Source organism: Blennius ocellaris, assembly GCF_963422515.1.
Source record: "Blennius ocellaris genome assembly, chromosome: 21".
In the NCBI taxonomy this organism is placed as follows: Eukaryota; Metazoa; Chordata; class Actinopteri; order Blenniiformes; family Blenniidae; genus Blennius; species Blennius ocellaris.
In genome coordinates this window covers 2,207,384-2,232,354 of record NC_137670.1, presented here as the reverse complement: position 1 = coordinate 2,232,354, position 24,971 = coordinate 2,207,384, and the positions used below count along the sequence as shown (strand labels likewise).

Sequence of the window (24,971 nt, the reverse complement as noted above, 5' to 3'; positions counted from 1 at the left end):
TGGCGGCTCGGACAAAAACTCTCTCTTTTATTACTGAGACAGTTCAGAGCAATGTTTAAATAAACCGTGCGGTTGAAGAGTTAAGACGCCAATGTGAAGGGGGTGTGGCCTGCTGTGAGGGGGCGTGGCCTGATGCGAGGGGGCGTGGCCTGCGAGTTCGGCATGAACAGTCCTGCAGAGTAAAGAAAGCCATTTTTTCCCCCCGGCAGCTTGCTGACGTCACCGCCAGAAATTCCGTCTTGTAATTGGTCATTAGAAGTGGTGTGATTAGAACGAGTTGTAGAAACGGCGCCCGCGAGGCGACGCGAAGCGTAAAATGCGAGTCGGCGGAATCTTGTTGTCAGGCGTGTCATTTCCTCCCACGCCGCCGCCGCCGCCGGTGGAATCACACAAAAGCAGCCGATGTCACGCCGCAAACAAACGCTTTTCTACTTGTCATTCAAAATCGTCGCCCGCGTGACCTCACTTCCTGTGACCCCCCAGCGGCGACGTGGCGATGACATCACACACACACACACACCACCCCCTGGTGGACGTCTGCTAAATAACCTTGGCCTCCCAGGAGGGGGTTCAGTCCAGAGCGACACGTGAAGCAGGTCAGTCCAGTCGAAAAGAAAATAGAATCCAAACTCCCGGCGGAGCTTCAACTTCCTCCGACTGTCAGACGGGGAAGAAACGGGAACATTGAAGGTGAAAATAAGCGAACGAGGACGTGAACCACTTCCTCCTCAGCCGCCATTACCGACCTTAATTAGGGTGGTTTTTCTCAACAATACGGATAAATCACATTTACCTGCAGCCCCTCCTGCCCCGTTAATAATAATATCCAGTTTCCTTTGAAGGAAACTGTCTTTTAATTAACTGTTGAGGTTAATTTACCGTATTCTCTGGACTATAAGTCACTATTTGTTGTTGTCGTGATTTATACTCATGAAATATTGTGTTTTGATTCTAACAGACTTGTATTACCACGGTGCAAACAAATGTTTTTTGAACATAGAAGAGGAAGTATGTTTCTATAAATAGATTCTATGTATAGATTTTAATAAGTATATGGTATATATTTATTTATGGGGTTAGTTTTTTATATATTAAGGATATGTGTGTAGTATATTTTTGTTTTTGTAATTACATATTTATAAAGTGTATATATGGTATATATTATGTAATTATAAGGATATATGTATTATATTTTTGTTTTTGTAATTACATATTTATAAAGTGTATATATGGTATATATTATGTAATTATAAGGATATATATATTATATTTTTGTTTTTGTAATTACATATTTATAAAGTGTATATATGGTATATATTATGTAATTATAAGGATAAGTGTGTACAAACTAGTCTTCTACTTCTTCTCACTCCTTTTTCAAACAAAGTGCAGTGTTTTGTTACGTATTGGCTCCATGTTTATTGTTTTGTTTTGAATCTTTTTCTTTCTTTTTGATGTAAAAATATTACAAAAAAAATTTAATAAATAAAATGTAAAAATTTGTTGAATCTTCTTAAAGAGTCTTGTTTTTTTTTAAACAGCGTCTGAAAGCACCCAGTGTCCTGCGTCCTGATTGGCCAGGAGGCAGAGGTACCTTTATGTTTTTAAAATCTACGGCGGTTTGAACTTTGGGAGTGTTTAAATGTGAGAAAATGTTCATTCCTCTCTGAGGAAAGTGCATAAAGTGTGCGGTGACGGGTTTTACAGTCCTAAAAAATGTAGAATACTGGTACAAAGGTAACTACTACTGCGATAAACGAGGGTACCCCCCTGTATACCTAGAGATACCTAGAACAGTGTTTTTCAACCTTTTGGAGCCGAGGCACACTTTTTTGTTTGGAACAATCTGGAGGCACACCACCACCCGGAAATGTTAAAAAGTGAAACTCTGTAGCCTCTATTAACAATATAAAGTCATTCTCATCAAAGTTTTATCAACAGGAATCCAGTAAATCCAGAAAGCAAGGACTTCTTTTTAATAGTGACTCCCTCAGTGTGAAACCTGGACCTGATGGATGAAGAGCTGAGATCCTGGTTTTCAAAAACTTCTCCATCACTGTCACTGACACAGTACTTTGATACAAGATGGTAGCAGGAGGTGGAGATGAACCACACTGACGTCTGTCACTTTACATTTCACCGGCAAAGTTCTGTGCTGCCCTCTAGTGGCGAAGAGTATTTATACATGATTACTCTGAAACACACTCTCGGCTGTGAGAGCAAAGGTTTTTTTAGAACAAAAAATGTGAAATTGGATAATTTCCCATGGCACACCTGAGTATTTATCTCGCGGAAACACCAGTGTGGTTGAAAACCACTGATCTAGAAAAGCCACAGTCTCCCTCCTGCAGCACATTTTAGTCTGAGCTCAGCCGAGACTCACCGTTCTGCTCCGGACGAATTTGTGAAAATTAATGAATGAGGGAATAAAGTCTGCTTGTTAAAAGCACAGTCCTGTAGAGTTTCCACACACTTGTTAACCCCCCCCCCCCCCCCTTCTCCCACCCCCCCCCCCCTCCCCCGCTGCCCTTTCACGCTCTCCGATCGATGCGGCGGACGTGCGAAGGCCTTTCTCTGGTTAACGCTCCACTTGTTCCTCCTCTTCTGGGGCTTTTCTGCCCTCGTCTTTTCATTTCAATCAGGGATGAAGAACTTAATCTTCTCGCAGCCTTCAGCAATCAGATTCTGCACTTTTTGGTTTTTTGGGCGGTGAATCCGTGTCCGACGTGTCAAGTTCTGCAGGATTTATCGTCTCGTCGCCGTCGTTTTCTTCGTTTTCGGCTGCACGTTTGGACTTTTTCTTGGAATTGTTCGCACTTTCTGATCAACGCCTTCTGATTCACTTGTACTTTGTTCTTTCCAGAATCACTATTGACACGTTGGTACGGTGGCCCTGAAGGGCAAAACACAACAACAAATCACTAAATTTGTTGTTGTGTTTTTTCATTTGCTGTTGTGTTTTTTCATTTGCTGTTGTGTTTTTCAATTTGTTGTTGTGTTTTTCAATTTGTTGTTGTGTTTTTCAATTTGTTGTTGTGTTTTTCAATTTGTTGTTGTGTTTTTTCATTTGCTGTTGTGTTTTTCAATTTGTTGTTGTGTTTTTCAATTTGTTGTTGTGTTTTTCAATTTGTTGTTGTGTTTTTTCATTTGCTGTTGTGTTTTTCAATTTGTTGTGTTTTTCAATTTGTTGTTGTGTTTTTTCATTTGCTGTTGTGTTTTTCAATTTGTTGTTGTGTTTTTTCATTTGTTGTTGTGTTTTTTCATTTGCTGTTCTGTTCTTCAATTTGTTGCTGTGTTTTTCAATTTGTTGTTGTGTTTTTTCAATTTTTTGTTGTGTTTTTTCATTTGTTGTTGTGTTTTTTCATTTGCTGTTGTGTTTTTTCATTTGCTGTTGTGTTTTTGAATTTGCTGTTGTGTTTTTGAATTTGCTGTTGTGTTTTTTCATTTGTTGTGTTTTTTCATTTGCTGTTCTGTTCTTCAATTTGTTGCTGTGTTTTTCAATTTGCTGTTGTGTTTTTTCATTTGCTGTTGTGTTTTTGAATTTGTTGTTGTGTTTTTCAATTTGTTGTTATGTTTTTTCAATTTGTTGTTGTGTTTTTTCATTTGTTGTTGTGTTTTTTCATTTGCTGTTGTGTTTTTTCATTTGCTGTTGTGTTTTTGAATTTGCTGTTGTGTTTTTCAATTTGTTGTTGTGTTTTTCAATTTGCTGTTGTGTTTTTGAATTCGCTGTTGTGTTTTTCAATTTGTTGTTGTGTTTTTCAATTTGTTGTTGTGTTTTTCAATTTGTTGTTGTGTTTTTTCATTTGTTGTTGTGTTTTTTCATTTGCTGTTGTGTTTTTCAATTTGTTGTTGTGTTTTTCAATTTGTTGTTGTGTTTTTTCATTTGCTGTTGTGTTTTTTCATTTATTGTTGTGTTTAGTGATTTGTTGTTGTGGTTTGCACTTCAGGGCCACCGTACATTGATTAACCCTACACCTGTGGTAATAATCAGTGCGACGTCCCTCTCTGGCTCCGCCGAGTGTTCAGGTGTGGAACTGCACCTCAACATAACGTGAATCCGCCCTGAAGTGGGAAGAAGGAGGAACTCACGGATAAATGTAAACGTTTGTGACGACACGGAGCAAAAAAAATAAATAAAAAATTTCCATTTCTTTTCTTCCCGGTGTTGTGGACTAAAGTCACTGTTGCTAGGCAACCGCTGTACATTCCTTGCACCTCCTCAGTTTGTCGGCGTAAGCCTGCAGATATCACACGTCCTGCAGCGACACGGAGCCGTTGCCTTGCGTCCGCAGGGGAAACTGTCGTAACGCGGCTCCTGGCGGCCATGTTTCTTAAAGAGACGCTTCAATTCACACGAAACACCCTTTAAAGTGCGACGCAACAACATGGAGGCAGATTAAAAATCAGATTAAAAAATCACCAAGCGAAGCCACAGATTGAAAGCGAAATGATAAAATGAGACGGACCCCGAGTAAAAGCAGCAGCTGCAGATAAAATAAATAAATAAATAAAACCAAAAGCGACGCTGACAATCAGTTACTAGTAATCCGCAGGAAACGAGTAATCCGCCGCCAGCTTGAGATCCTGCGGAGCTCCGAGAGGAAGTGACTCACTACAGTCACTTCTCTCCTCAACACCAACTTCCTCCGTCAGGAATCAAACAAACCTCCACCTGCAGCCGTTAAAGGACTGAAACGAGCAGAGGACGAGGACTGACCTCCGCCTGCTGCTTCACCTCCACCCTGCTGCTTCACCTCCACCTGCTGCTTCACCTCCACCTGCTGCTTCACCTCCGACCTGCTGCTTCACCTCCAACCTGCTGCTTCACCTCCACCTGCTGCCTCACCTCCACCCTGCTGCTTCACCTCCACCCTGCTGCTTCACCTCCGACCTGCTGCTTCACCTCCAACCTGCTGCTTCACCTCCGCCTGCTTCTCCTCTCATCCCTTCATCTTCTGCTGGAAAGTAATGGAGCGCTGTCTGACACAAGCTTCTGCTGGGTCATCCATCCATCCATCCATCCATCCATCCATCCATCCATCCATCCATCATCCATCCATCATCCATCATCCATCATCATCATCCATCATCCATCCATCCATCCATCATCCATCCATCCATCCTCCATCACCAAGTACTCACTCACCCACCCAAACACACCTTCATACATCTATCGATGAGTTTTCCTGCATTTAACTGATGAACTGATGAACCGATGATCTGATGAACTGATGAACCGATGAACCGATGAACCGATGATCTGATGATCTGATGAACTGATGAACTGATGAACTGATGAACCGATGAACCGATGAACCGATGAACCGATGAACCGATGATCTGATGAACTGATGAACTGATGAACCGATGATCTGATGAACCGATGAACTGATGAACCGATGAACTGATGAACCGATGAACTGATGAACCGATGATCTGATGAACTGATGAACTGATGAACCGATGAACTGATGAACCGATGAACCGATGAACTGATGAACTGATGAACCGATGAACCGATGAACCGATGAACTGATGAACTGATTAATGGTCAGCGAGGAGCAGGTCAGACGTTTCTCTGCTTCCTGTCAGAAACCTTCTCCTCCTCCTCCAACATGCTTCTATCATTCCCACTGGCGAGAGTGTGTGTGTGTGTGTGTGTGTGTGTGTGTGTGTGTGTGTGTGTGTGTGTGTGTGTGTGTGTGTGTTGTGGGGGTCTAAACCTCTTTACATCTGCAGGGTGGAGATAGGAAGCCTTCTTCCCATGACCAAACGGTTTTTGAATAAGAACGCGAGGCTTTGAACCTCCAGAGAATCTCGTCACATCCAGGACGTGAGCAGGATCATCAGCCGGCGGCGGCGGTGGCGGCGGCGGCGGCGGCGGCGACACTCACCTCAAGCACAGGAAGAGGAAGAAGGCGACCAGCAGAGCCACCATGGAGATGCAGTGACCCAGGAAGTTGATGATGACGGCGATCTGGTAGTGCATCTTCCCTTTTTTCTGCAGGAGACGAGACGGAGATGCTGAGACGCGCTTAAACGTCACATTTCAAATGTATTAAATCAGTTGGACACATTCTGCCCGGCAACAAATACGTTTCTGTGGCTATTTTTTTTAAATCGATTTGAGCATTTTTTGTCACATTTAAATGTCATTTTGCGTCTTTATGTGATGATTTAATACGTCTCTGTCATGTCTGTTTTGGTGTTTTTTTCTCCGTCCGTCTGCGTCGACGTGTTTCGTATCTTTGATCATTTCTCTTCCCTCGACTTGTTTTGTGCTCAGATTTATTTATTTATTTATGTATTTATGCTTTAACGGATATTTTCTGTTTTGTTTTTTGCTTTGGTCAATTTCCCGAGAGAAGAGAGGGTTTGTTTGTTTTTTTTGTTTGTTTTTTTTCAACTAATAGGCTGTAAAACATAATCCTGCACGCACGCGCACACACACACGCACGCGCACACACACGCACGCACACGTGCACGCACACACACACACACACACACACACACACACACACACACACAATGAACACTGTGATCGGATTCCCTCCATGCAACCGACAGTAATCTTCACTTTAAGTGGATTTACGTAACCTACTGGTGTCTACGCCCAGATTAAATGTGAGCGTCTGTAATCTGCCCCCCCCCCCCACCCTCCCCCCCCGGGGAACCCGTCATCTGGTTCATCCATCACATTTTGGGACAAGAACCTCAATGGAACATCGTCTTGACGACGACTCCACCAGTCATGATGCTGCCTCCATCATGATGCTGCCTCCACCTGGAGTCATGATGCTGCCTCCACCTTGCTTCACCTGAAATCATGATGCTGCCTCCACCATGATGTTGCCTCCACCATGATGCTGCCTCCACCTTGCTTCACCTGAAGTCATGATGCTGCCTCCACCATGATGCTGCCTCCACCATGATGCTGCCTCCACCATGATGCTGCCTCCACCATGATCCTGCCTCCACCATGATGCTGCCTCCACCTTGCTTCTCCTGGAGTCATGATGCTGCCTCCACCATGATGCTGCCTCCACCTTGCTTCACCTAGAGTCATGATGCTGCCTCCACCATGATGCTGCCTCCACCATGATGCTGCCTCCACCATGATGCTGCCTCCACCTTGCTTCACCTAGAGTCATGATGCTGCCTCCACCATAATGCTGCCTCCACCATGATGCTGCCTCCACCATGATGCTGCCTCCACCATAATGCTGCCTCCACCTTGCTTCACCTGGAGTCATGATGCTGCCTCCACCATGATGTTGCCTCCACCTTGCTTCACCTAGAGTCATGATGCTGCCTCCACCATGATGCTGCCTCCACCATAATGCTGCCTCCACCTTGCTTCACCTGGAGTCATGATGCTGCCTCCACCATGATGCTGCCTCCACCATAATGCTGCCTCCACCTTGCTTCACCTGGAGTCATGATGCTGCCTCCACCATGATGTTGCCTCCACCATGATGCTGCCTCCACCTTGCTTCACCTGGAGTCATGATGCTGCCTCCACCATGATGCTGCCTCCACCTTGCTTCACCTAGAGTCATGATGCTTCCTCCACCATGATGCTGCCTCCACCATGATGCTGCCTCCACCTTGCTTCACCTAGAGTCATGATGCTGCCTCCACCATGAAGCTGCCTCCACCATGATGCTGCCTCCACCTTGCTTCACCTGAAGTCATGATGCTGCCACCACCATGATGCTGCCTCCACCATAATGCTGCCTCCACCTTGCTTCACCTGGAGTCATGATGCTGCCTCCACCATAATGCTGCCTCCACCTTGCTTCACCTAGAGTCATAATGCTTCCTCCCCCATAATGCTGCCTCCACCATAATGCTGCCTCCACCATGATGCTGCCTCCACCATGATGCTGCCTCCACCATAATGCTGCCTCCACCATGATGCTGCCTCCACCATAATGCTGCCTCCACCATGATGCTGCCTCCACCTTGCTTCACCTGAAGTCATGATGCTGCCTCCACCATAATGCTGCCTCCACCATGATGCTGCCTCCACCATAATGCTGCCTCCACCATGATGCTGCCTCCACCATGATGCTGCCTCCACCATGATGCTGCCTCCACCATGATGCTGCCTCCACCATAATGCTGCCTCCACCATGATGCTGCCTCCACCATGATGCTGCCTCCACCATGATGCTGCCTCCACCATAATGCTGCCTCCACCATGATGCTGCCTCCACCATGATGCTGCCTCCACCTTGCTTCACCTGAAACCATGATGCTGCCTCCACCATGATGCTGCCTCCACCTTGCTTCACCTGAAGTCATGATGCTTCCTCCACCATGATGCTGCCTCCACCTTGCTTCACCTAGAGTCATGATGCTGCCTCCACCATGATGCTGCCTCCACCATGATGCTGCCTCCACCATGATGCTGCCTCCACCTTGCTTCACCTAGAGTCATGATGCTGCCTCCACCATAATGCTGCCTCCACCATGATGCTGCCTCCACCATGATGCTGCCTCCACCATAATGCTGCCTCCACCTTGCTTCACCTGGAGTCATGATGCTGCCTCCACCATGATGTTGCCTCCACCTTGCTTCACCTAGAGTCATGATGCTGCCTCCACCATGATGCTGCCTCCACCATAATGCTGCCTCCACCTTGCTTCACCTGGAGTCATGATGCTGCCTCCACCATGATGTTGCCTCTACCATGATGCTGCCTCCACCATGCTTCACCTGAAGTCATGATGCTGCCTCCACCATGATGCTGCCTCCACCTTGCTTCACCTGGAGTCATGATGCTGCCTCCACCATGATGCTGCCTCCACCATGCTTCACCCGCCATAAACAAGCTGTGTACATGTGACATGTTGACATGTTGACATGTTGACCATCCCTCCAGGTCAAATTCTCCCAGAAGGCTGCAGGAAGTTGAACCAACGTTTTCAGCGCGCGGAGCGAAATCAAACGCTTCAGACTCCACCCGTGACTTTTTTCCTTTTTTTTTTTTACGGATTTCCTGGTTTATTCACTCGTCTCAGCCGGGCGTCCACTTCTGGAGACGCAAAGCGTCAAATCACCTGCGTTCCGCGATAAGTTGGTCTGAACTGTGAACTAATGATTATCTAAACTCTCTGGGATCACTTGGTGTTTTCAACGTGGAGCTTCAGAAGCGTCTCTTAATGAAGCACGACTCACATCAAACGTTCCGTGCGAGTTCGTCCACGCCAGTGTGAGACGAGAGCGGAGTGTGGAGATAATCTGTCCTTCGTCCCGAGATGAACCGGACGACAGATTATTTATCCGAACGCGGAGAAAACATGAAATCAAGCGATAAACAAGCACTTCACACTGTTTGTGTTTAAAAAAAAAAGTCCTGATGATAAAAAAGAGAAATCCTTTTGAAACGTCGTCCTTCACAAACTCAAGAGGTTTAATTTCAATGGCAATTCTTGAAAGAAAATGTATTTTTCCACCACTGCTGAAGCTGTTTGTATGTTTATTCCTACGAGCGCTGATCAAATCACGAAGAGCCCATTTTCAACCACTTGTGGAAAGAAATACCATTAAAAAAAAAACCCCAAAAAAGTAGTGAAGACTTATTTATTTTGGAGGTATTTTCAACGAGATTAGCCTTCGAATTCTCCAACGCGTCACTCAACTTTAGTCTTTCAAGCCTTTAAAGACGACGTGGAGCTTGTTTATGTCAGTAAATCAGAGTTTCTCTGAGCTTTCGACGAGTTTTTGTGTTTGTTTGACGAAGTTGATTCAAACTGAGGCCAGTGAATTAACAGAGGTGCTCCTCCTCCTCCTCCTCCTCCTCCTCCTCCTCCTCCTGTCAATCACTCTGCTCCTGCCACCCCCCATTTATTAACGGCAGCACATTTTTCAAAAGGTCGGACAGTCGATCCATCTCCCGGCTGATCGATCAACGACCCGCCTGTGAAAACACGCCGGATGAAGAATCTCCGTCCAGACTCTGTTTTCTCATTTTCTCAGATCCATACGGAGGAAATGACCACGTCCTCATCGAGCGGCGAGGCGGGGGAAAGAAGAAGAAAAAAAACGGGGGAAAAAAACCCGACCTCTCTTCCAGTGTGTTGAAGGAACTTCGGCAGGAAGTTTTATTTAAAAGTCCCAGTGAAATGAAAATTCGACTTCTAAAACACTCTGGCTGTCTCTTCTGGGGACACTTTTTATGCTAACTGGCTCGAGGGTAAAATGTTAAAACACGGCAATCTGCGAGAAAATAGCCGATAAACGGCGCTATTTCCTCTGCTGGGTGGAGCTTCTGACAATAACAGAGTGACATCACGAGTTGTGCACACGCCCAAGTTGTGTTTACATTATGGAGGATCAGAGTTTTGACCACGAAGAGGCTGAATTTAACCAGATTTCATCATCATGGTCATTTCAAACCCAGTGATTGATGAAGAAGACACAGAAGGTGGTTCTGCCATCGGTGACCCCGTCTGGAACATGTTTGAGGAAGCAGAAGACGCTTCGTCCTCCATTCGTCCTCGTCTCCTCGCCTCAGCAGCCGCCACTTTTCACCTTTGAGGCTTTGAGGCTTTGAGGCTTTGAGGCGTCCTGATTTTTGGCAGAACGACCGGCTTCCTGGATCGAAGCGCTTTTCTGACTGCGCGGAATCACCGAAGATGAGTCCAGGTATTACTTGATCGTCTACTAGCCGCTCCAGCTAGCGGCTCCCGCTAGCCGCTAGTCGCTCCCGCCGCCCGTGCTCCTTTCCTCCTCTCTGGTCTCTTCCAGGCTCAATCTTTCGTCAAGGCTCATAAAACGCCGACTATAACTTCAAAACACTGTAAAAACTTGGATATTTAAGAGGAAACAAGCCAATATGAACACAACAGATCGAGATCTGCACAACTCGTGACGTCACACATAGGCTCCGCCCACAATGGCCCACGAAGAAGAAGGATTCCCCCGACTTCCTCGGCTGGAGATTCAAATTTCAAATAACTTTGTTACGCGACAACAGTGGTGGGGCAGAGTCGGAGGAACCTTACAAGTAGAACCCCAACTATCGTTTTTTGCAAAGTAGTGTTTTACATTTCACTGGGACTTTAAACTGTCAAACAGCGTGAGAAGAGCAGGAAGAGTCTGAATAATGTGGAGCAGCTCGTCTTGTAGACGATTCTGGAAGGTTCGGTCGTTTCTTAACGATCTGAACTGAAATCTTTTTGAGCCCTTTTATGTTCTATTATTCAGGATGTTCTTTTCCGCCGAAATAAAATGTCATGAAAATCTAAAATCTCACCACAGATTCATCGGAGGAGGAGTTATATTTAACCAGGCTGCTATAAATATTCACTTTATTCACAAACGCAGAGTCACAAAGTGTTGAAACGGCTGGGAAATACTAAAAAAAAAACAATAAAAAAAAAAGCAAAGTGTGGATCTCGCCCACGTATTCCCGCCTACTGCTGTTAATCCGGCATCGATTCCTCCTCACAGAGGATCCCGTGAGGTTAAAGCACCCGGAGCTTTTCTTTCAGGCGGAAGAAGCGGTGAGTCACCGTCTGATCAATAGTCTGCGTGACTCCGCCGCCCGATGGCGTTCCTGCTGGACGGTCGTGAAAAGACTCGCCGAGTCGTTTCGGTTTGTCGTTTGGCTTATTTTCCACCGAGACTTCACGCGAAAGCGGCTCTTAAAATAAAAACTAATTGGAGAACTTCCACCGCTATAATACATTCAATGCACAAAGTGATTCTCCTGTGACGTCCTGCTCGTGTCCCATTTTTTAAAATAAGTTATATGGTTTTTATTGGCATTAGTGTCAAAAGAGTTTGACTTTGGAACAATCCTGGTGACGACATAAAAGAGAAAGCCATCATTTATTTTTTAACAGAAGATTTTTATTGAAGAGGATTAGGGCCATTGTGGGGAAAAAACCCTGAGTTCTGACTTTTTTTTCTCAGAATTCTGACTTTAAACTCAGAATTCTGACTTTTTTTTATCAAAATTCTGACTTTTTAAATCAGAATTCTGACTTTAAACTGAGAATTTTGACTTTAATTTCAGAATTCTGACTTTTAAACTCAGAATTCTGACTTTTAAACTGAAAATTTTGACTTTAAACACAGAATTCTGACTTTTAAACTCATAATTTTGACTTTAATTTCAGAATTCTGACTTTTAAACTCAGAATTCTGACTTTTAAACTCAGAATTATGACATAAACTCAAAATTCTGACTTTTAAACTCAGAATTCTGACTTTTTTCTCAGAATTCTGACTTTAAACTCTGACAGGTTTTTTCCCCCCACAATGGCCCTAATCCTCTTCCGCAAATAAAAAAAAAAACCTGCAAATAAGAAAAATATTTACAAATATATTGATTAGGAATTACTGGTAATATAATAATAATAATAATAATAATAATAATAATAATAATAATAATAATAATAATAATTAGTGAATAGTTAAAGACCATATAAACTAATATAGTGGCAGTAATAATATATATATATTTTTTAAAATACAACAGAGTCATTCCTCGCTGCTTTTAACAGAGAGAATAGAAAAGCCCAACAGATCCACATGAGCAAGCAGGTTTACTTGCGACTTGGAAAGGAAAAACTCCCCCCAACAGGAAACAACCTCTGCAGAAACCAGAGTCAGAGCTTCTCCTGTCCCTCCGACCGTCTACAAGTGTGTCAGTCGAGGTGATCGACTTTCGGGCTGCAGCCATTTTACAAAGTGGCCTGAAGGAAGGAGAGCGGGCGACTTTAATCACATGGAGGCGTGGCTGCTCTCCCCCTCAGAACGCTGGGAAATAATCCCGTCATGATTTATCTTCACGTATTTAATAATAATAGTTTTTAAAAAAAATCTATTTTCATGCAGAGACGAGATTCATTCACGTCAAAATGGAACCGAGCCGCTCGCTTTTTGACGTCGTCGCACCTCGCCGGGACCGATAAAGAAACGAGAAGCGAGGTGGTAATTTCAGACGCCGTGGAGAAGAAACTCTCTGTGAGCCACGCGTCGTCCCGTCATCCCATCCAGACGCGCGGCGCCCGATGTGGGTCAGCGTGTTCCGCCTGTTCTGACGCTCAATCCTCATTAACGAGCGCCCGTCACCATCGCAGCTCGCCGTGTGGGCGGGTGGAGGGTGGAGGGTGGAGGGTGGAGGGTGGAGGAGGGAGGGGGTAACAGACAGACGGGGAGTGAGTCAGCGGCGTGAACGGATGAACAACATCCACGGGTTCCTCTTAGCCGGCGGTTTGCACCCGGCTGCAGGCTGCAGGAGCGGATCCTCCCCAGAGCGGACGTCAAGCCGGCGACGGCGGAGCCGCGGCGACAGCCGACCCCCCCCGCGGTGAAGCGCCCCCGGGGCGCCTCGGGGAGGAGGCCGGCGGCGGCGGCGGCTCGGCGGGAAACGGCCTTTTAAAGTCCCCTGTTTACTGCAGGAAGGCCTCGGGGGCCGGCCGGCTCCCGCAGCTAACCTTTGTGGTTTTGCTTTAATTAACGTACGCGTCGCGCCGCCGGCGTCAAGCTACCCAGAAAAGCCCCGTTTAATCAGGACGCCAGTCCACCAGCAGTCAAGTGTTGCCTCCGGGCAGAGGCTCCGATTTCTACAAGGGGCCTGGGTGTGCAGGGCCTGGGTGTGCAGGGCCTGGGTGTGCAGGGCCCCCGGGTGCCTGGTTTGTATTAGATTCTGGTTGAGGATCAGTGGAAGTGTGTCGGTGGAGAATCGATCGGTCTCTACGGTCTCCGGCCGTAAGACGATGCCGTGAAGACAATGCACTTTAGTATTTTAGCACGAATGCTGCTCAGACAGGATTTTATTTTTGTTCTGGGGAATTCGGGGATCTGTGGTTTATTTTGTACTGCAACGCCGACAATATGAGCACGTAGCAGTAAGACGTACAGATTTAAAACAATATTATGCAACAAAAAAACGTGAGATATTTCGCCAGAATCTCAAAAATAGGCAATAATCACCATGAGGCGTCAGAATAAAACGATGCGTCGGTCGTTGTTGTTTTTTTTTTTTTAAAGCCTCCATGTTTCTTGACTATCAGTAATTTACCAGCAGGGTTGGGTACCGGAATTGGGTTCCAAGTAGGAACCGAATCAAAAATGGCGGGTACCGAGAACCTGGTAAAAAAAAAAAAAAAAAATGTTTTTTGAATTTTTATTTCAGTTTATTTCTCATGGAAATCTACTGGTTGTAAGCAGCTGTTATCATGAGTAGCTCCGTGAAGAAGACCCATAATTCGGAACGAGCTTCGCGGCTTTGCCTCCAGCCACTTTGAAAAAAAATAAATAAATAAAAAACAGCCACATGAAACAAGAACCCAGGATAAAAATGCAAACATGAAAGAAACGATCACCGGATTGGTTTGTTTCTCTGCATTTCACCGAGCCACTCATGCAAATTGCATTAAATGTCATCATCCAAGGATGCAGCCATTAGATTTTGGAACTTAACGGATAAAAGTTTCCAATAGACTGCCAAAAAAAACCCCTCCCCATACAGAGCGGAAAAGAGATGGCTATCCGTTGCCATGGAGACGCTCCCTGCTTAGTGTTTCACACCGTGATGTTTAATAAAAGAACAATAACTCCATACGGCAGCCGTTCATTGAAGCTGTTTCGGGTTAAATGAGGGTTAAATGCCAGAATGAACTTTCTAGAAGCCGGAGCTTCAATTTCTTAAACAAATTGATGGATTTTTTTTTTTCTTCTCCGTCACACTCAAGATAAATGATAATATTTATTTATTTTGGTTACTTGTGATCAACGCGCTCCGGGCTTTGGAAAAGCTCCACAAAAAGCCCCATCAGTCATCGGAAGCCGGCTCGGCGGCGAGTTCCTTACCTCCTGGTGAAGAATGGCCTTGCACATGGAGTAGTTCCCCTTCGGCGCCCACGTGCCGTTGGCCAGGCACTTCCTGTAGACGTTGTCTGTGAGGAGAGAGGAGAACGGGAGGCTTGTCGTTAGCGGCGGTAGTCTGAAGGTTTCCCCTTCACGCGTTCGCTCTCAGGTCGGTCTGGGAGGATTTAATTTGCAGTACCACCTCCCCACCAGCGGCGGCGCCAGAGAGGTTGTTCGTATTCCATCTTTCAGGGACGGTTCTGGGGAATTCGGGGATCTGTGGTTTATTTTCGACTGCATCGCCGACAATATGAGCACGTAACAGTAAAACGTACAGTAAAAGCGATTTAAAACAATATTGTGCAGCAAAAAACGCGAGATATTTCGCCAGAATCTCAAAAATAGACAATAATCATCAGTCACCATGACGCGTCAGAATAAAAACGATACAGCCTCCATGTTTCTTTACTATCAGTAAGGTACCAGCAGGGTTGGGTACCGGAATTGGGTTCCAAGTAGGAACCGAATCGAAAATGACGGGTATCCTGTAAAAAAAATACTTAAAAAAAAGAAACATTTTTATTTCAGTTTATTTCTCATGGAAATCAACTGGTTGTAAGCAGCTGTTATCATGAATGCACTTTAATTATTGCCGTTTTGTACTTTAGCATTTTAGCACGAATGCTGCTCAGACAGGTTTTTATTTTTGTTCACCAGTTTCTTCAAACTTAAAGGGATAAAGTTAAAATAAACACTTGACATATTTTCTTCACTATTTTGGAATCGAAGTAAGGAATCGTTCGGAAGCGGAGTCAACAAGCAGAATCGGAATGGGATTCATAAAACTCACTAACGATACCCGTCAACTATTTACCAGTCAGCAGGAGAAATGCGCTCCTGCTAACAGGAAGTTGTAAGTTGAAAGGTTAATGCATGCGCTGCAGCGATTGACTGAATCGCACCACACGGTGAAAAAATACATGTTTTATTGGTGTATTTATTAATTAACCAGGCAACAAATTATAATCTTCACATAGGAAAACATCTAAATAAACCACAGGGGGAAAAAATGTAAATAAACCACAGAAAAAATAAATAAATAAACCACAGAAAAAAAAATCTGAATAAACCACAGAAAAAAAATAAACCACAGGGGGGAAAAAAAATCTAAATAAACCACAGGAAAAAAGAAAAGAAAATTAACCAAGTCATATTTGTGGGGGTGCTATGGCTGTCCTAGGGGGCGCTGCAGAAGCGTTTCAACGTTTCCGTCTTATTCCGTTTATCTCCACATTCTTTCCCATTGAAACCAAATCGTCTTTGGAGGATAAATATAGTGATTGAATATTAAAAAGTTTTACCTGCCTTCTTCAAAGGGTTTTTTTTTTACTCTCTCTCTACCGGCTTTGATCTTTTAACTCACCTTTTCCCTGGGACTCAGCCGACGGAGTCCAACATGCAGTCCATCAGCATTAGCAGCTTCACTTTCTAGTATAATGCAGCATGAATCGTTGGGGGGGGGGGGGGGGGGGGGGGGAAGGGGGGGTGAAAGCATGAAGGCTGTTTTTTTTATTTTTTCCCCTCCCCCCACTGCAGTGCAGAGCGGGACAGGAATTTCATAATCTCTAACAAATTTCACATTTGTCATTCCACATTTATTATCGCTGCAGATGATGGAAATGAAAGTGGCCAAATAAGCCAGCGAGGAACTTTGAAAGCCGCGAGACGAGGCGGTTCGGGGGGAGTATGGGGGGGTATGGGGGGGGGGGGTTCCCTGAGCCGCTGCCTGCAAACAAGCAGGTGAACCAGCAAGGAAAATAAAATGCACCACTTCCTCACTCTGCTTCCGACGTTTCCTACAACGGCGCTGCAGTTTTCTGCCTCTTTTTGTTTCACAGCTTTACTTTTCTTTAATTGCAGACGACGTTTGACGCGTTTCCTCTGCTTCTGCTGTGAGATATGAACGCAGATCCTCAGAAACTAAATCCCCCACGACGACATCGACCGGGAGTTTATTCCAGGACAAAGACTTTTCTCAGTCACGGTTCTCTCCATTCCATGACATGCATGACAAGCAGAAAATAATTTCATTAAATAATTTCCTATTAAAGCAGACCAGACCAACTTCTTGGCCTGGATGTCTCATGACAGTTCTTTTGAAATCGGTGGATTTCTGAGGAATATTTTAAAGTTTATTTCTACTAAGACATTCTGAGACAATAACATAAAACAGCTGTTTGGCTAAAAATGACGATTTTCTGCTTTGTTGCTTTACTTTGTAGAGAATTAAAAACACGAAGTGGCTCCAATGTTGCCGAGCCGCTTGGGGATGTTCAATCGGAAGGTTAAAGAAAACAAAAAACAACAACCTCAGAGATTTCAGTGTTTTAGTGATTCACATGCAAAACTTAATTTGTTTTTGTTCTCGTATTTGTGGTTTGAGTCGATCACATGAAGCAAAGTCACGTCTTTCCAATGACTTTACAGAGAATCTCATAAACCTTAATACATCCTTCCAAGCAAACCACTTCCTGTATAGAATGGGAATCTGCTGTTAGAGGAGGGAGATGCTCTGTAATCTGCTGTTAGAGGAGGAAGATGCTCTATAATCTGATGTTAGAGGGAGATGCTCTATAATCTGCTGTTAGAGGAGGGAGATGCTCTGTAATCTGCTGTTAGAGGAGGGAGATGCTCTATAATCTGATGTTAGAGGGAGATGCTCTATAATCTGCTGTTAGAGGAGGGAGATGCTCTATAATCTGCTGTTAGAGGAGGAAGATGCTCTATAATCTGCTGTTAGAGGGTGGAGATGCTCTATAATCTGATGTTAGAGGATGCAGATGCTCTATAATCTGGATGTTAGAGGAGGAATATGCTCTATAATCTGCTGTTAGAGGAGGAGGATGCTCTATAATCTGCGTGTTAGAGGAGGACGATGCTCTATAATCTGATGTTAGAGGAGGAAGATGCTCTATAATCTGACGTTAGAGGAGGAAGATGCTCTACAATCTGGATGTTAGAGGAGGAAGATGCTCTATAATCTGCTGTTAGAGGAGGAGGATGCTCTATAATCTGCTGTTAGAGGAGGAAGATGCTCTATAATCTGATGTTAGAGGAGGAAGATGCTCTATAATCTCAGAGGAAGTTCGCGCCTCTTTAAGCGACAAACTACCAACATGCAGACACTTGAAAGAAACAGATCCATGAAGAAGAAAACAGCCAAGATAACAACAACAACAATAATAATAATAATAATAATAATAATAATAATAATAATAAATGATAAATAATCTCCTAGAGGGATGCTAATATTTACTCTAGTGCGGTAAAACGAGATGAATGCTAATGCTAATGGCGCTCTGTGTCGCGAGTGCCGCTGTCAGGATGATTAAGCTCTGCTCAGGGGAAGCGAGTCAGGAGGCACTTAGCTCGCGCTAATGCTAAAGCAAAGTGAAGAGTAAACGACGCCACGGCGGCCTCCCTGTCGTCGTTATTTACGAGTGCGTCTCCGCCGCTAGCGCCCAGGTCGCCGTCAAACCCGACGCGGCATTAAGTTGTCAGCGGCGCCGCGAGGGTGGAAGAAATCTTCCCGTCCTCGGCGGCGGCCAATCAACAAGCTCTGAGCCGCGAAGTATGGACGGCCTCGTCGCGGCGGCTGATCCTCCGACTCCTGAACGGCGCCCAATAAGCCATCCATCCTCATCTCACTCAGCGGGAAACGGCCGGCGCCTCGTCTGCTGCCGAGAACCGACGGGACGGCGTTTCTCATCACTTAACCTGCTTCTGCTTGACGGCAGGAGAGTCCAGGAGCCGTGAATCAACGAGTCACCGAGGCACCGAGTCAAAGTCAAGGTCATTCGCTTCATTGAAAAGCTCCACTGTTTCTACCGACAGACCTAGAGTCTGTTTCTATCTAGAGTCTGTTTCTACCTAGAGTGTGTTTCTACCTCTACTATGTTTTAACTTGTCTGTTTCTAGCTAGAATTTCTACCTAGAGCATTTCTACCTAGAGTGTCTCTACCTAGAGTCTGTTTCTTCCTAGAGCATTTCTACCCTGAGTGTTTCTACCTAGAGTCTGTTTCTACCTAGAGCGTCTCTACCTAGAGTGTTTCTACCAAGAGCGTTTCTACCTAGAACATTTCTACCTAGAGCATTTCTACCTAGAGCGTTTCTACCTAGAGCGTTTCTACCTGGAGTATTTCTACCTAGAGTGTTTCTACCTAGAGTATTTCTACCTAGAGAGTTTCTACCTAGAGTGTTTCTTCCTACAGAGTTTCTACCTAGAGTGTTTCTACCTAGAGTGTTTCTACCTAGAGCGTTTCTACCTAGACAGTTTCTACCCAGAGTGTTTCTACCCAGAGTGTTTCTACCTAGAGCGTTTCTACCTAGAGTGTTTCTACCTAGAGCGTTTCTACCTAGACAGTTTCTACCCAGAGTGTTTCTACCCAGAGTGTTTCTACCTAGAGCGTTTCTACCTAGAGTGTTTCTACCTAGAGCGTTTCTACCTAGACAGTTTCTACCCAGAGCGTTTCTACCTAGAGTGCTTCTACCTAGAGTATTTCTACCTAGAGCATTTCTACCTAGAGCATTTCTACCTAGACAGTTTCTGCCTAGAGAGTTTCTACATAGAGTGTTTCTGCTGATATGAATGTTTCATTATCTTTGAACAATTCATTATGAAGCCAAACCAGTTTGTCCATCAGAGTAAATAAAGATCAAAGGTCTGTGGTTTTGACTTTGTGCCGACTCAGCTGAAGCTCTCCAGGATCCTCGTTGGGATTTGGGAATCTCACAGCGAGGTAATCCTGACCGGGGCCGACAAGCCCTTTACTGTCAACATGCTATTTTTACGCAGCTGGTTGCACATTAATGGCCTGAGGAGAGTCGCTGTGTTCTCCCTCCTGCTCTCCACCAGCATGTGCCTTTCTTTAAACCTTCGTCCTGCAGGAGCAGCAATTCACGCTCTTCTCTCGCTCTCCTCTTGCTCTCCCCTCGCTCTCCTCACATTCTCCTCTCGCTCTCCCCTCGCTCTCCTGTCGCTCTGCCCTCACTCTGCTTGTTCTCCCCTCGCTCTCTTCTCGTGCCCCTCATGCTCTCTTCACGCTCTCCTCACGCTCTCCTCATGCTCTCCTCATGCTCTCCCTTCACTCTCCTCACACTTTCCTCATGCTCTCCCTTCGCTCTCCTCATGCTCTCTTCTCATTCTCATGTTCTCTTCTCGCTCTCCTCTTGCTCTCCTCACACTCTCCCCTCGTTCTCCTCACACTCTCATCATGCTCTCCTCTCACTCTCCTCACACTCTCCCCCCGCTCTCCTCTCACTCTCCCCTCGCTCTCCCCTCGCTCTCCTCTTATTCTCCTCTCGCTCTCCCCTCGCTCTCCTCTTACTCTCCCCTCGCTCTCCTCTTACTCTCCTCGCTCTCCTCTTACTCTCTCCTCGCTCTCCCCTCGCTCTCCCCTCGCTCTCCCCTCGCTCTCCTCTTACTCTCCTCTCGCTCTCCCCTTACTCTCCCCTCGTTCTCCTCACGCTCTCCTCTCGCTCTTCCTTCGCTCTCCTCACGCAGACAGGAAGCCACAGGAAGAGTTCACGCTCGTTCAGGGAGTTCAGAGGAAAGCAGGTTGATCTTCAGCGGAGAGGAAGTGTCCTGACCCGTGGAGACGACCCGCCTGGAGATCCGGGTCGGACCTGTCCATGTGACTCAACAATGTTTCCGTCTGGGACGACGGTCCAGCGGCCGCCGCGTCCCTCCGAGGTCGCCGTCCGTCCTCAGACTGACAGGAAGACTGACGCCGCCTCAAATAAACCTCCGACCGGTGGGCTTACATTAGCATTAGCTCCTCGCTAGCACCTGCTACACACATTGCAGGACACACACTACAGGACACACATTACAGGACACACACGACAGGACACACACTTCAGGACACACATTACAGGACACACACTTCAGGACACACACTGCAGGACACACACTACAAGACACACACAACAGGACACACACTGCAGGACACACACTACGAGACACACACTTCAGGACACACACGACAAGACACACACGACAGGACACACTTCAGGACACACACGACAAGACACACACAACAGGACACACACTACAGGACACACACTACAAGACACACACTACAAGACACACACTACGAGACACTCACCACAAGACACACTACGAGACACACACTACAGGACACACACTACAGGACACACACTACAAGACACACACTACAGGACACACACTACAAGACACACACTACAGGACACACACTACAAGACACACACTACCGGACACACACTGCAGGACACTGATGTAAATAAACAAACATATTGATGTGAGTGTGATCCGGCGTTGCCATGGTTACACTTGAAGACACGGATGTTTTTGTTCCCGTCGTAAAACATTTCTCAGCATGAGGCCGGTTTCACAACGTAATGGACTCAACTTGTGGAGCTTCGGGTGAAACAGACGATGGGAAAGTCAATTAAATGAGTGCAGATGAAGAATGTGCCTGCAGGCGAGGAAGAGGGAGAAGCTTCGCTTTACAAAAAGGCCAAACATCTCTTGCTATGTGTCCCTCAGTCACGTCTGCTCATCTCTCTCTCTCTCTCTCTCTCTCTCTCCATTCATCTGTTTATATCTGTAACCATCTTCCTCCAAAGTTCAGATTATAGAGCATCTGCCTCTATTAACATCAGATTATAGAGCGTCTTCCTCCTCTAACATCAGATTATAGAGCGTCTTCCTCCTCTAACATCAGATTATAGAGAGTCTTCCTCCTCTAACATCAGATTATAGAGCATCTTCCTCCTCTAACATCCTGATGCAAAGGATTCTGGGATAACAAATATGGCGTCGCCGCAGCGCTAGCATAAAAAAAAATCTGTATTTGTCCGATTAAGCCAGAAAAAAAAGGCAGGGTTTCTTAAAAAAAAAAAAAATTTCAAGTCAGGATAAAAATCTGAACTCTGATCATTTTCCCAAAGCGACTCGAGATCCCGTGGATACCGATTTTTCCATTTTGCTGTTTCCTGGGAGACGAACTTCAAGCCTCGTGGTGTGATTGACAACTTTAAAGGTACGTTTTTAGCTTAAATAGCATTCAAATTAATCTATTTACCTTAATAATTATTTAAATTACAAACATGTCTCAATACTTTTTGGTTTTAAACAAAAATCATCTATGTACTTCCAACAGATCACTTTCTTATCTTTGTTATCCGAGTAAGAAAGGTGAGTAGCACTGATTCACTCGTTTTTCTGGTTCGACGGTTTTCAGGCTGTTTCACTCGTCCTGCGCTTGTGGAGGATAAAAGTTCCTTCTTCTCCGTTTCCTCCAGGTTGATCGCAGTTTGAATTATTCACACGGCTGGTTATGTTCAGGACGGCGACGTTAATCTGAGACGACGGCTTCGTGTAATGTTGCAGAGGAGAATCTCGTCGCGTGTCCGTCGGGGGGGATCCGGGCCGGTTTCCGTGTCGTCGTCTGATTGACGTGACTCATGCGGCTCCGGGCCGGGCGAGGCTTCCCACCGCCGCCACCGCCGCACAAGAAGAAGAGGAAGCAGTGACCCGGCCTGAACTCCATTAATTCATGTGTTTCACAGCCACTGGTTCACCTCAGGGCAGGGGTCCCAAACTCAATTCTTCTGGGGGCGGAGTCTGGGTGAGGCTGGAGGCGGAGTCTGGGTAAGGCTGGAGGCGGAGTCTGGGCGAGGCTGGAGGTGGAGTCTGGGTGAGGCTGGAGGTGGAGTCTAGGTGAGGCTGGAGGCAGAGTCTGGAGGTGGGGTCTGGGTGAGGCTGGAGGTGGAGTCTGGGTGAGGCTGGAGGTGGAGTCTTGGTGAGGTTGGAGGCGGAGTCTGGAGGTGGAGTCTGGGCGAGGCTGGAGGTGGAGTCTGGGTGAGGCTGGAGGTCGAGTCTGGGTGTGGCTGGAGGTGGAGTCTGGGTGTGGCTGGAGGTGGAGTCTGGGTCAGGCTGGAGGTGGAGTCTAGGGGAGGCTGGAGGCGGAGTCTGGGTGAGGCTGGAGGCGGAGTCTGGGTGAGGCTGGAGGTGGAGTCTGGGTGAGGCTGGAGGTGGAGTCTGGGTGTGGCTGGAGGCGGAGTCTGGGTGAGGCTGGAGGTGGACTCTAGGTGAGGCTGGAGGCGGAGTCTGGGTGAGGCTGGAGGTGGAGTCTGGGTGAGGCTGGAGGTGGAGTCTAGGTGAGGCTGGAGGTCGAGTCTGGGTGTGGCTGGAGGCGGAGTCTGGGTGAGGCTGGAGGTGGAGTCTGGGTGTGGCTGGAGGCGGAGTCTGGGTGAGGCTGGAGGTGGAGTCTAGGTGAGGCTGGAGGTGGAGTCTAGGTGAGGCTGGAGGTGGAGTCTGGGCGAGGCTGGAGGCGGAGTCTGGGTGAGGCTGGAGGCTGGAGTCTGGAGGTGGAGACTAGGTGAGGCTGGAGGTGGAGTCTGGGTGAGGCTGGAGGTGGAGTCTAGGTGAGGCTGGAGGTGGAGTCTGGGCGAGGCTGGAGGTGGAGTCTGGGTGAGGCTGGAGGCTGGAGGTGGAGACTAGGTGAGGCTGGAGGTGGAGTCTGGGTGAGGCTGGAGGTGGAGTCTGGGTGAGGCTGGAGGTGGAGTCTAGGTGAGGCTGGAGGCGGAGTCTGGAGGTGGAGTCTGGGCGAGGCTGGAGGTGGAGTCTGGGTGAGGCTGGAGGTGGAGTCTAGGTGAGGCTGGAGGTGGAGTCTGGGTGAGGCTGGAGGTGGGGTCTAGGTGAGGCTGGAGGCGGGGTCTGGGCGAGGCTGGAGGTGGAGTCTGGGCCCCATCAGTGGATTCCACAATAAAAGTTGTACAAAAAAAAAAAAAAAATCCTCCAACATCATTATTAGGAGTTTTAATGACGTCTTTTGAGACACGTTAGTCTTCAAATCCGCTGCTCAAATCCTAAAAAATGTCACGAAATATTAAATATTATATTTTTCTTGAGTTTCTGAAGGAAATTGGTCCAAATATCTTTAGAGTCGTTCTGCTGTAGAGAACTGGTGTGACACACACACCCACACACACACACACATTTGGAAAACCAAGCCTTTAAAAGGGTTTTAACATCATTCTAACTCAAACACGTTTGACATTTTAAATAACTCGTTCATCACTGCGGCAGTTTTTTTTTTATTTAATGCAATAAATCAACACTTTTCCTGAATCTTGCGAAGAGAATGCGTGTATTTTATACGCGCTTTCAGTGCCGGAGTTGCTGGGCGACACGGTTGGAGCTGCAGTGTTTGCTGACCCGTTTACCGTCAAAGGAGACACAATATAAAGACACAAAGGGGTTTCTGATATTTCAGTGGATGAAAGGGCTTCATGTGAGTAACGGCGGGTCAAACCGTCATGCAAAGCGGGCGGAAGAAGAATCTTCATCACAAACACAATGGAAGTAATTACCTCCCAGCTGTGTCTCCCTCCACCCCCCCTCCACCTCCACCCCCCCCACAACTCTCCTCTACTCCATTATTAGTGTCCCACAAAACGGCGTCATCAGAAGGTCTGAACTCCATCAGGAATCTGTGAAAGTGGAGCTTCTCTGGTTTCAGGGGGGGAAAAAAACAATCTATAAATATCTTTTTTCACAAAACGAACACACCTTCGTGTCGACTGTTGGATTATTATTCTGTCTGTTTGCACTTTAAAAGGTACAAACACATTATTTTGTTCATTTTTTATTCAGAATGCTTTAATACTGGACGTTAGAGGAGGAAGAAGCTCTATAATCTGGATGTTAGGAGGAAGATGCTCTATAATCTGGATGTTAGAGGGAAGATGCTCTATAATCTGGATATTAGAAGGAAGATGCTCTATAATCTGGATGTTAGATGGAAAATGCTGTATAATCCGGATGTTAGGAGGAAGATGCTCTTTAATCTGGATGTCAGACGGAAGATGCTCTATAATCTGGATGTTAGAAGGAAGATGCTCTATAATCTGGATGTTAGATGGAAAATGCTGTATAATCTGGATGTTAGGAGGAAGATGCTGTATTATCTGGATGTTAGAAGGAAGATGCTCTATAATCTGGATGTTAGAAGGAAGATGCTCTATAATCTGGATGTTAGAAGGAAGATGCTCTATAATCTGGATGTTAGATGGAAAATGCTGTATAATCTGG

General features: G+C 46.1%; 1 protein-coding gene and 1 long non-coding RNA gene across 3 annotated transcripts in view; one reads left to right on the top strand and one right to left on the bottom strand.

The window, feature by feature from the left end:
• crhr1 (corticotropin releasing hormone receptor 1) overlaps positions 1-24,971 on the bottom strand; it is a 59,371-nt gene that overhangs the window by 12,673 nt on the left and 21,727 nt on the right. For both annotated transcript variants that reach the window (XM_080517580.1, XM_080517581.1), the window contains exons 5-6: positions 14,834-14,919; positions 5,895-6,001 (exon numbers count right to left, since the gene is read on the bottom strand). In XM_080517580.1, coding sequence (XP_080373706.1) covers positions 5,895-6,001; positions 14,834-14,919 — 193 coding nt within the window. The remainder of the gene's footprint in view (positions 1-5,894; positions 6,002-14,833; positions 14,920-24,971) is intronic.
• Positions 21,799-22,481, top strand: LOC308145970. The gene is made up of 3 exons (XR_013937094.1): positions 21,799-21,915; positions 22,036-22,070; positions 22,178-22,481. It is a non-coding gene; the product is annotated as an uncharacterized lncRNA (long non-coding RNA).